This window comes from Pollachius pollachius, assembly GCF_949987615.1.
Source record: "Pollachius pollachius genome assembly, chromosome: 5".
NCBI classification, from domain to species: Eukaryota; Metazoa; Chordata; class Actinopteri; order Gadiformes; family Gadidae; genus Pollachius; species Pollachius pollachius.
The window spans coordinates 18,718,338-18,729,587 of NC_136938.1; the positions used below are offsets into that span (position 1 = coordinate 18,718,338).

Genomic DNA, 11,250 nt, shown 5'->3' on the forward strand with positions numbered 1-11,250 from the left:
CCAAAGCAAAAATTTTACTGAACATTGAACTAGATTCAGTTAAACTACTATTCATTCCAACAGAAAGCATGTGCCATATTATGGCCCTTGAATACGAGGCACTAGCAGTTAAACATAAAATTGCACATACACACAAACAGACCATTTCAATTTGGGCTACATGCATTATGTACTATAACATCGCTCCGACCCATTATAATACCTAGTGTTAAGAACATAAACCTAGACAGAAGACAGTCCTTAAAGTGGCAGACAACAACTTAAAAATAGCCGTAACATATCACAGAGTAATGTATACTACACACCAACATAATATCTTTTGATATGTAAATGTTAAATCAATATACACCTCAAATCAGCTAATAAACACAGTTTTTGAAAGACTAAAGGGTTTGAGCTGAATCTCCCCCTCACTGTTCTGTGTTGTAATTGCTCAAAGTCTGAAACTGTCAATCAAAGTGCTATGAGTTAAAGTTGACAATAGAGCAGTGTCATTTCACAAAAAAGGTATCAGTTTAATGTCAGCGCAGGCATGTGTTTCAACTACTTAATACTGCAATATACCAAAAGTAAGCACAACTACATTTTTGGGTGAAAACATAAATAAATTACCTACATCGAATGATTAAATATTTTGGGCTATATCATTTTCATAACATAATTAAAAGGGAATTTGATATTTCTGTTGTCTATCACTTTAAGTGGTTTACAGTCTTGGTCCAGAAATCTTTACATTTCTTTCTAGAAATTGTATGGCGCCAAAATACATGTATATATTCAAATCTGGTATGTACTTAATTATTTATAAGCATTTCAAAATACTAACACATTCTGGTTCAACACTACATAGATGTATATGAAAAAGCACTGGCTTCCCACTTTGTATATGACAACACAGCTGGGAACTTAAAAAATATATATACTAATTTTCTGGCACATTCGAGTTATGATTCACTTCCATGGGTCTGCACACATCCCCATAACATAACTCTGTGTACAATAAGAAGACAAACCACTAGGATAGAATTTGTTTCCTTTGATCTGTTCCAATAAAACATTTTTGTATCCCTATTCAAGTCTTTCAAAAACCTTATCTCCACCTTGCAGGGGTGGTTATGTTTCCAAGCAACTACATGGATGGATGCAAACAAAATCGAATTACCGGACTAGCTTCACACGTCACTTAAGGGTTGCACCGACTGTTGAATTAACAATCTTGACTACCCTAACGTTTACCTTTATTCCAGTGATCTAATGACCTGAAAACCTACAACAGACACGTGTACATGCACGCACACATTGAAACAAATCCACACACATGCACACACACAGCAAGTTCTATTTTAAGTTTCCTTCTGATCTCCAGGGTGAGAGTGAACCGTATTTTGCAGTATATCTGGCTTCCTGCTGGCCTATTGTATGAAAGGCATACGTTCCTTATTGTCATTGTCTCCTTCAGGATCTTCCTCTTCCTCGCCAGCCTCACTAGTCTCTGTGCTGTCATTTGCCATCTAGTAGTAAAGCAGAATGAAAATCAAACATTTTGTTATAGTCTAGCATTTACAATTTTATGAAGCACAGTAAATCTGCATCGGAATGATCTGTGTGTTTGGAATGCAGCATTAAAGGTAATTGTCAAATGATTTGTTATTATATATCTTTGAAATTATGTTTTAAAAGCAGAAGCCCTTGTATTTCCCAATTACTAAAAATAAAGAATTAAATATCTATGATGATGTAATTAACGTATGTTACCAAAGGAGTAGGAGACTTCTCAATGTCCAGTATTAGTTTTCCTACATTTCCTCTGTCATGGATTCTTTGCATGGCCTCTTTCACCTGAATGTAAAACATAACAAAACTTCAAACATGCTTTTTAAGTGTTCAGTGCACACTCATTGTAAATATCTAACTTAAATTATTTGCTAACATTTTAATAAGCTTGATATCCATTCAATTAAATGTTAAAACAAGGACATTTGAAATATTGAATGAACACTGTGTTCATATATTACTTGGGGGCATCTACATGAATGTGGGAAAAACATGTTTCTGGCAGATCAATTTCCCTACAAAATGTGCCACTCTAAGGGATAACACAGACACATGTTCAGTTAAGTTTTTGGCTTCGCCACCCAAGCTAAGTAGGGAAAGGCTTGCCAAAGAAATGCCTGCCAGGTCTCCTTGGCAAAATGTGAACTTCAAGAACCCTATTTCACGAGGAGATGCTGACCAGATTGTGAACCATTTCTTGAATTCATCACATTTAGAGAAAAATATCTTGCGCCAAAACTGGTGAATGTTAAATCAGGTCTTAAGGGTCAAACTATTTCTGGATCCTACTTCAGTGTTCAGGCTCGGTACAGAATCACCAGTTCCTAACAAATATGCATGAAACAGGCTTGCTTGATAAAAACTGTTTGAAATGCACAAGATTATTTTGAGAATGATGAATAGAGGTGCCGTTCTTCCTCCTCAGAATTTGAGAAAGTAAAGGAAGACATGTACTATTCATATTGTGTTTTTAACCTTATATCTCTGGGTAAATTAACATTAATAGTAATATACCAAATTAGACTCAAAGCTTATTCTTCTCATGGAAGCTCGTAAGGCTGTAACAAGGTAGTGTTAAGGTTAACTTTTCACAAAATGTTAGAGAGGATTCCATGTATTGCATTCCTATCACCCAGAAACAAATGCTTCTATTGGCTTGTTTGGAAACTATTGTTGTGTAAGCATTAATTTGCTTAATGAAATGGTGCAAACAAAGGCCAAAGCATAAATAGGTCAGACACAGTTCAATGCGCTAAGCCGAGCACACAATATTGTCAGTCTTATTATCATGTCAAATGAGGGTCTATCATCCTTTGGCCCTATAATTGATGCGTATTGCATTTGTTTCACTTGTATCAGCATGTGGGGCTCACAATGTGGAATAAATCAGGATGAATCTGCATGCCGCTATTTGAATCTGACACATACTCGCAAACATTTCAACCGAGGGCGGAAAAAAAAAGAACGGGAGAATGTGACCCTAAGAAATGTCTGTTCTTTTTTTAATCAAACACACAAGTGAAGGTAGGCTAGTACCTCTGGTGTACTGAGCCACTGTGTTTTAATGAGATTCCTAATGGGCACTGGTTCCAGCCAGTGCCCTGAAGCTGCTGCCAAGTTACCAAGCGGGGAAGAGAGGGGAGGCAAACATTTGAAAAAATAAAAGAAGCGGTTCAAAAAATAAACCTTTTTCATTGATATATCTTATTTGCCTCTGCATCGGCCAACAAAGCACACTCTGCGCATCCAGAAGGCGCTGGGGTCTGCATCCTGTTGATTGAGGGGTGTTGTGGCAGACGTAGTGCCTTTTAGGCGGCCTGTTGTGAAATCATTTTCAAAGGAAGATATAGCCCACACACCGTCTGTGGGTAAATGTCAGCCGCAGAGAAGCTGACAACATCTCATAAAAGCTGTGGCGAACCAAACAGACCTCCCCTCATTCAATGCTGCTAACCAAACTCCCGTTCCAAAAAATGGCATGTTTCTGCTGTGCCGTTTGATTATTATCCCCCCGCCCCTCCATTTAGTCCACAACCTCAAAGTTCAAATCCCATCACCTTCCTGCCAGTTAAATATCATCTGGAAGGGGCGCGTTGGGGAGAGGACTTACCTCTTCCAGGGCCCAAAGTGAGTCGACGACTGGCTTGATCCTCCCTTGATTGTAAAGGGACAACAGTTTGTCCATCACTGTCTTCACCCGCACACCCCCCCCCTGTTTAAAGAGGAGGTTGAGGAGGGAGAATCCGGCCATCACTTTGTTCTCCTCGTAGAGTTTGAATGGATTCACCTTCTCCACTTGCCACCACTGCAGAGACCAGATACATACACAAACTATTATTTTATATCTTAGACGATCATGTTAGTCTTCACATAATGTTCATTTGTCTGTGATCGCTTTATTTGATAGGATGCGTTGCAGCTATAATTCACTCACAGATTTTGCGATGCTGAAAAAACTCTTTGTTTCACCTGTGACCATGTTTGATGCACCTGAAAAGAAGAAATTATGACTTTGGTAAAATTAGTGAACATCACTTGGAAAAATAATTGTATTTGTGCTTAAAGGTTGTTTACATTCCTATTGTCCCTAAAAACAGACACAAAACATGCCCTCCAATCCATTTTATATTATCATTTATTTGTATCCATTTTCAAGTGAACTGAAATGGGGCCTGTGAAGTTACAATAAATCAGAACTTTTTGAACAAAAATGAATAAAAGGTCCAAACCATAGAGGACGTATGCTCCAAGAGGCTTGAGCAGAGCAAGTCCTTTCCCATTGTGCTCGCCACTAAGACAGTCCAAAACAATGTCAACACCCTCCGGTGAAATCCTTCAAACACAAACACATTCAATTAATGGCATGATCTAAACATTTCATCATATTCAGTTGCATGGACATAATTTGTCTTATCTGTAGTATGTTGATAGGACGGCAACAATTAAATACTGAAGGAGGAAGAGTGGTCCCAACTACAATTTAAACAACAGTGGTAGAAGGTATTTTATTTTAAGTTGTATCTGTTTCACACTTGTATGAAACCAATGTAAGATGTGCAATCCATTGATTGGCACTGGTTAATATGTGAATATAATGTGTATATGAGATTAAATATCTCTGGGATTGTATGATGATTTTATGATGATAAACCGATACGTGTGAAATAAATAACAACCTAAGCTAGCGCCTATACTTCTTCATTAAATCCGTTGAGGTAAATCATATTCACACAACTAGTGTTACCCTAATCAGCTTCACTCATTTAGATTACCTATATATACTGAGTTAATTGAATAGCATAAGAAAAGTAAAAAATAATGATCAGGTCTGGTGATACCAATGCTCTGACATGTGGTACAACACCTCTCTGCAGAAAAGGCTATGCTGTGGCTATGCTCATGATCCTGGGAGAAGTGGGCAAAAAAGACTACACCGGCTGACAATATGCTCTTGTGTTTATAGTATTAAGTATAAAAATGTTGATGATATTACAACAATACTAAAACCTTTCTCACTGGAAAGATATCTAAATATCTTATTTGCAAAGCAAGTGCTTGCCTCCACGCAAATCAATGTTGTAATATGGTTTTAATTGAATAAAGATGAATCAGACATCCACACATTATTGGTTCTGCTGGGCTGCGTAGGCTACCAGTAGGTACGAGCCACCACCCTGCATTGTTGTTGTTCTCAGAGACGAGCCATGTGTTGCCATGGGTACAAAAGCCATAAAAGATGGAATAAGGCAACATGTGACATTAGCATTTGTACAACACCCTGTTCGTTCAGCGTGATCTATTATTTGATTAAATTCTATAGGGGAACCATGTTTCATGCTTGTGTATAATATAATTGAGTGGTCAAAAATCAAGCAAGATTGAAAAGATTGAAAAAATGCTGTAATTTAGCACGGTAACGACTATTCTAAAAAAAAATGGTTGTCAAGGTGGTTTGTAGAAATTGAATGAGTGAAAATAATTTCCAGTAGACAGTTTCCATTCTTACTTTTTCACTTCTTGTACATAATCCGCATTTCTGTCAAATATGTGGGTGACTGAGTCTCTGATGGCTACGTGTTTGGAACATGAGGCAATTCCAAACACAGTGACATTGGGCACGCTGGAGCAGAGCTGAGCTACTGCTTGACCCTGAAACAGCAATTTAAATGGTTATTAGTCACTAAACGACAACCAATGGAATGATTGGGGAAAATGGGTTGCTCTGAAACCAACGGCATGCACAAAAACACAAACAGAATAGCTACATTGCGATTATGTCCATTAGCTTTTGTTCATCTCTGCATGTTTTGAATCATAAAGAGATGTCAGTGTTGCTAATTACAAACATGTGATGTGTTGTATACAATGCCAGTAACAGATTCAATTCATGCAATTGCATAAATGCGTTATGAATCTCTTACGAATGTGTTAAGAATAACTTGATGATGAATGATCTCTCTGGTATAAAATCTGGATCAATGAAAAGTTTAAAAGCTCCATAACACTGAAGTTTACAGTAGTGCTTATGCCTATTCAGATGTTATTCTACATTAAGAATAACATAATAATAATAATAATAATAATAATAATAATAATAATAATAATAATAATAACAATAATAACATAGCACATTTTCCCTCAACCCCCCGGGAGTAAGTAGGCTTACTTACCACACTACCTCCAGCTGAATGGACCAACACAGACATTCCTTCTCTGAGATTTGCGACTTCAAAGAGCATCATATAAGCAGCTACATAGTTCAATGAGAAGGCTGCAGCCTCTTGAAAACTCATTTTGTCTGGCATCTTGTAGACATAGTCCACTGGGGTACAAACCACCTCTGCCCAGGCATTGTAACACACAAATGCCATTACTCTGTCCCCTATCTACAACAAAAATGATAGTTGAAGTAGTTATAACAGCCACTACAAGATGAGAGGGAATGTTAGTATTTCTGGGTATGCAGGACAGATATGTTGCAATGGAATTTTAAATTAAATACTAACAGCAGCTATAAAATGATGCAATATAAATATTTAATTCGACATATTTATCTCAGACATTGCCACTTACTTCAAACCCATGGGTGTTTTCACCAATGGACTCAACTATCCCAGAACATTCGAATCCGGGTATTAGAGGAGGTTTTGGTGGACTGTCAATATTCCCCTGGCGAACCATCAGGTCCACGAAGTTCAAACCACTAGAGTAGTTTCAGTCATATTGAATAAATGAAAAAGGCGTTGAAACGATGACTATTTATATGATATTTGCAGTCACAATCATTCGTTTATTTAGAGATTGCTTACAAGCTTCCACATATTTGGCAATGTTGTGAGACAAAAGTTTTAATTTGAAAAGTTAATAACACAAATTTATAGTAACATCCAACGTATGGAAAAAAGACAACGCACTGAAAAGTGCAAAATGTTGATTCAGCCTTTAGCCAATAGTTTGTTCTGATGAACAAGAATCTGTGGAAACCTGTTGCTTTTATATAAATTGCGCATTCCGCTTCAATTTGACAACAATGACGCATGTCGGTCTGGCTTGAATAATGCACATTTATGAGACACTGGGATGTAGCCTAATTAAGCAGTCCATTGAAACCTGCTGCAACCATTTAACACAAGCGTTAACTGTGAGAAATCAAACAAGCCATATTTACCATGCCTTAACGCGGATCTTCACTTCACCATGCTGTGGCTCTGGCATGGTCTTCTTGGTTACCCTGAGTTTGTTGAGACCTCCGAAGCCTGCTAATATCACCGCTCGCATCTCTTTAGGGTCAATGGAAGATGCAACGTTTTCGGCCTCTACGACAAAATTATTTTCGATCATATGTTCAGTTTCTTCCTCTGCGATGTCCGCCGAATCTGTAGTAACGTTAGCCATGTCGCTGACCGAGGATCCACAGGTTCTGTTCTCCTTTTCTCTTCCGACCTGGTGCGCAGTATATGGAGAGTGTACTGAGTGGAGTCTAGCCGCTGAATGCTGCAAGGCGAAGACAGTGCCTTTCTTACCCAGGATGACCAGACATTTCTCTCACTCTCAACACTGGACATCAAATGGCTCATCTGTATTTCACACAACTTAAATTATGATCTCCCTGTATAGGGTTCATTATTACAATTATATCCTCTAAACGTCAAGCATGAATTGGAAATAATTGTTGGACCAATCGCATCTAGTGCAATGCACACCACCTACAGGTTTATTTTATAGCAACATTATGATGCTTGCATCATCTTGCCAAATGCTTTAAAATATTTTAGCCATGCTTGTCTTTGTTTACACACATATATATATGTATATATACATACATTACTCCTCAACCAACTGTTGGCTAAGTGATATTATGTCATGGGATTTATTAAGGGGGTTAAGTGCGGTCTGCACACTTCAAAAATATGTCTGTTTTAGTTAATGGTAGTACATCTAAGTGTGTAGACTTTTAATATCCTGAGCCGAAGGGCATTGATATTAGTATATCATAGTATAACATCAAGCTCCAAATTAAAATGTGCGTCTCTGAAGCCCACCTTTTAGGGGCGCTATTGGGTAAACTAGAATACTAATTTCTATTTGTTGGCGAACTGTGCAGACTTGGGGTGGGGAAATGAAGGTAAATACTAATTGTGGCTCAGACCTTGTTTAATTCCATCAAATGACCCAGGAGTAGGCCTACCGCGATTGTGTGAGATTGATGTTGCTCGTAGAGGTGGTTTAAGGGCCTGTGCATGCCTTTATACACTTTATATAAAATTCCACAGTAGCTTTACATACAATATAACCATCACCATAAACATGAGCACAACAAATGATTACTTAAGATTGCAAATAATGTTACAATATATAATTATCATTTGTAATTACTACCATAGTGGTTGTTAAATTATAAATATACATATTACAATTGTACATTTCAATTTACACTGGGTTTGTGGGGGGGATGGGAAGATGGCTGATTCTAAGGTTGAGGGACGTCTGTAAATATTCTTAATCCATGCATTCCTGCAATTTCATCCTTTAGAGCCTGTAGATGAGAAACATAAATGTGTTATTCAAACAAATAAATTACTATAACAACAGCTTGTAATGCCAACATATGTTACTGATATGTTATGGAAACCTATAATACTAAATTCTTTCTTTTGCTTCTATTCCTCACTTTTTAAAGCAACTTGTAGTACATTTCCCTTTCTCTCATGACAAATGCTAGACACAATCACCGGCAAGTTGTTATAGTAAGTATATAAGTGTAAATCCAGTATGAGATAAGCAGCTTCTTAGGATGGTTTTACCTGGTTGACTAGCTGGTGTTGTTGAATGATCCTTTTCCCTTTAAACTCATTTGACTCTATGTGCACCTCATACATGGCACCACAACCACCTATGGACGGAGCACAGACGCAATCAACATCTTGTGGCACTCACGTGCTCCTAACACACACACACACACACACACACACACACACACACACACACACACACACACACACACACACACACACGATAAAGACAAAAAGGCAAACATGGTATTGCATTCATTGAATGAAATAGCAAATTCACAACAGTGATAACAAAACAATGACATTAAAACGTGTGTTCTATGAAAATCAGACAAAAATATCTCACAAATTAAACTCAAACAGTTTAAATCAACACACAGAGCTTAATTTATGTTACAGGCTCTGCATTTTTGACAAGGAAGTGATACGTTGTTTATTCCCATAATTACTTGGTCCTTACATTTTTATGTAAATTGTGTCACAAATCTGAAAATGAGCCTGTGGCATTTAGATAGGTCACTAACGAAAACAAAAAAGGTGACCATTTCTTTCTTTTTTGTATATGCCTTACAGAGGGTAATGTGATAATTGTGATCCTGGTATCATATATTGTGAAACAAAGTTAAGACTCATAAATAACCTACTTTAAGGTCTAGACGAGAGGAGGCTGCTTCATGTGAACATACTGGTAATACATGTATTGTGACATACATTATAAGCAGACATTATAGACTAAGGGAGCTTGGTCTATTAAGAAAAACACATAAATTCTAAAGAAAACATGACGGATTAGTGAATGGCCCTGGATTGTTTTAAGTGCATGAAACGTCATATGGTGTGACAGTCCATCACGTTGTTTGTCAGGGTTTTCATGTCATCTGTCGTCACACCATTGTAACTGAACTAGTAAGATAAGAAACGGTCCTTCATGGCAAGAAAAATAATTTATGCAAATCATTATTGGCATTAAGTTTTACTTTTATACCCCCCCAAAAAACAAACAACCTAGGCTATACGTTCATTTTCGAATTGGTATCCGAGAATTGCACTTTTGAGAGAAACTAAGAGGGACGAATATCTTCAGCCAGAAGTACAACAAATAACAGTATACCTGAATAAGCATAGCTTCATTGGAATTGATTTCATTTAGATTTTGAATTAGTCTGGTCTTTCAGGGCTTTGTGAATGACATAAGCAGCCTCGGTCACATATCTGACGCTGAACTTGCTTTCATATAGATACAGCCATAGGCCTACATTTCAAATAGCTCTCGTTTTGGATGGATGAACGATAATTCTTTTGTTTACCAATTTTTAGATCAGTCAGATGAAACACAGAAGGGTGCGCATACAACAACGAGGAATATAGACCTACCCGATATATCCACAACTTTCAGAGAAGACGCCAATGGAAATTTCTCCTTTAGTATCCGAGCAATGCGACCCTCTCCGTCTGTTTGGGAGGATAGGCATCTCCGTATATGTAGAGCTAAGCCCCCCTAGAAAAGAAAAGTGCCAAGATAATGACACATTGGGTCTCTGTACTGTGACACACTAATACATTGTTATAATCGCCACCATGTTACATCTACATTTGATCTACATTTGTCATTGACCGTTAGGAAAAAAAGAAAGTAATTTACTTGATTCATACGAAGAAACCGGGAAACAGAGATCATTGCTGCGGTTGTATGATATATATATATAAAATATTTGATTTTACTCAAAACTAAGAAGACGATCGTCTGAGAACAGCTAACTGCGTGTTAAGTCACCCTCAGGTGGTAGTAACAGCACATAACAAAACATTGTCTCATAAATATGACGCAAGCGGATGCATGCATGCCAGCGCGCGAGACGGAAATAAATAACATCCGGCCGTCTGGGGATTATTCAAAGGATTTGCCAAATTCAGTTGGCTCTATTACGTAATTGAAGTCCGAGATAACCCCAATCGTACTGTCTTCTAATGAAACCAATGGTGCTGAAGGGAATATATAGAAAGGCTGGCATAGAATACAACATTGCATTGCGTACTCCTCGCCCTCTCTAACCTCCGTATATGTATACAAACTTTATAGCTGAGTGTTGTAGACCTATGTCAAGGAAGCTATTTAATGAGATAACTTTAACCAGACTATTGAAAGTAGTCTATTTCTACCTCTTACCCTAAATAGCATTGCTATAGATAGAACAACTGTGGAGCTGTCCTGCTGTCCCTTTCTTGTGCCCATCATGTTCAAAATAGATCTTCATCTTTGCTCCTAAACGACTGAAATAACAAAGATGTATACAAAACATTGACTATAAAATTACATTTCCTATCCAGTGGACATTTGAAAAAGAAGAATAGCTTCTGCTATCTCTCCGACCAGTTGTGAAGTGCTAAATCAAGCTGCCTGATG

At 37.6% G+C, this 11,250-nt stretch overlaps 2 protein-coding genes across 2 annotated transcripts; both read right to left on the reverse strand.

Moving 5' to 3' along the window:
- Nucleotides 1-1,412: 1,412 nt before the first annotated feature.
- vat1l (vesicle amine transport 1-like) lies at nucleotides 1,413-7,449 on the reverse strand (the record flags this gene model as incomplete). Its single annotated transcript, XM_079736200.1, has 9 exons — nucleotides 1,413-1,511; nucleotides 1,756-1,839; nucleotides 3,665-3,859; nucleotides 3,989-4,044; nucleotides 4,284-4,387; nucleotides 5,561-5,703; nucleotides 6,225-6,440; nucleotides 6,628-6,757; nucleotides 7,223-7,449. 9 exons carry the CDS (start codon nucleotides 7,447-7,449, stop codon nucleotides 1,413-1,415), a joined length of 1,254 nt encoding a protein of 417 aa, XP_079592326.1.
- Nucleotides 7,450-8,275: 826 nt separating this feature from the next.
- On the reverse strand, nucleotides 8,276-10,645 carry bola3 (bolA family member 3). Its single transcript, XM_079736310.1, has 4 exons — nucleotides 10,489-10,645; nucleotides 10,221-10,344; nucleotides 8,859-8,947; nucleotides 8,276-8,590 (listed from the first exon to the last, which is right to left on the reverse strand). The coding sequence occupies exons 1-4, from the start codon at nucleotides 10,522-10,524 to the stop codon at nucleotides 8,525-8,527; spliced, it is 315 nt and encodes a 104-aa protein (XP_079592436.1). The 5' UTR covers nucleotides 10,525-10,645; the 3' UTR covers nucleotides 8,276-8,524.
- Nucleotides 10,646-11,250: the final 605 nt, after the last annotated feature.

Bases quoted from the DNA above. Each gene is read 5' to 3' on its own strand.
- bola3 (XM_079736310.1), bottom strand. From the start codon at position 10,524: ATGATCTCTGTTTCCCGGTTTCTTCGTATGAATCAA. The intron at 10,345-10,488 runs GTAAATTACTTT...TTTCTTTTCTAG, and splicing joins GGTTTCTTCGTATGAATCAA to GGGGGCTTAGCTCTACATAT. The intron at 8,948-10,220 runs GTAGGTCTATAT...CTCCGTCCATAG, and splicing joins GAAAGTTGTGGATATATCGG to GTGGTTGTGGTGCCATGTAT.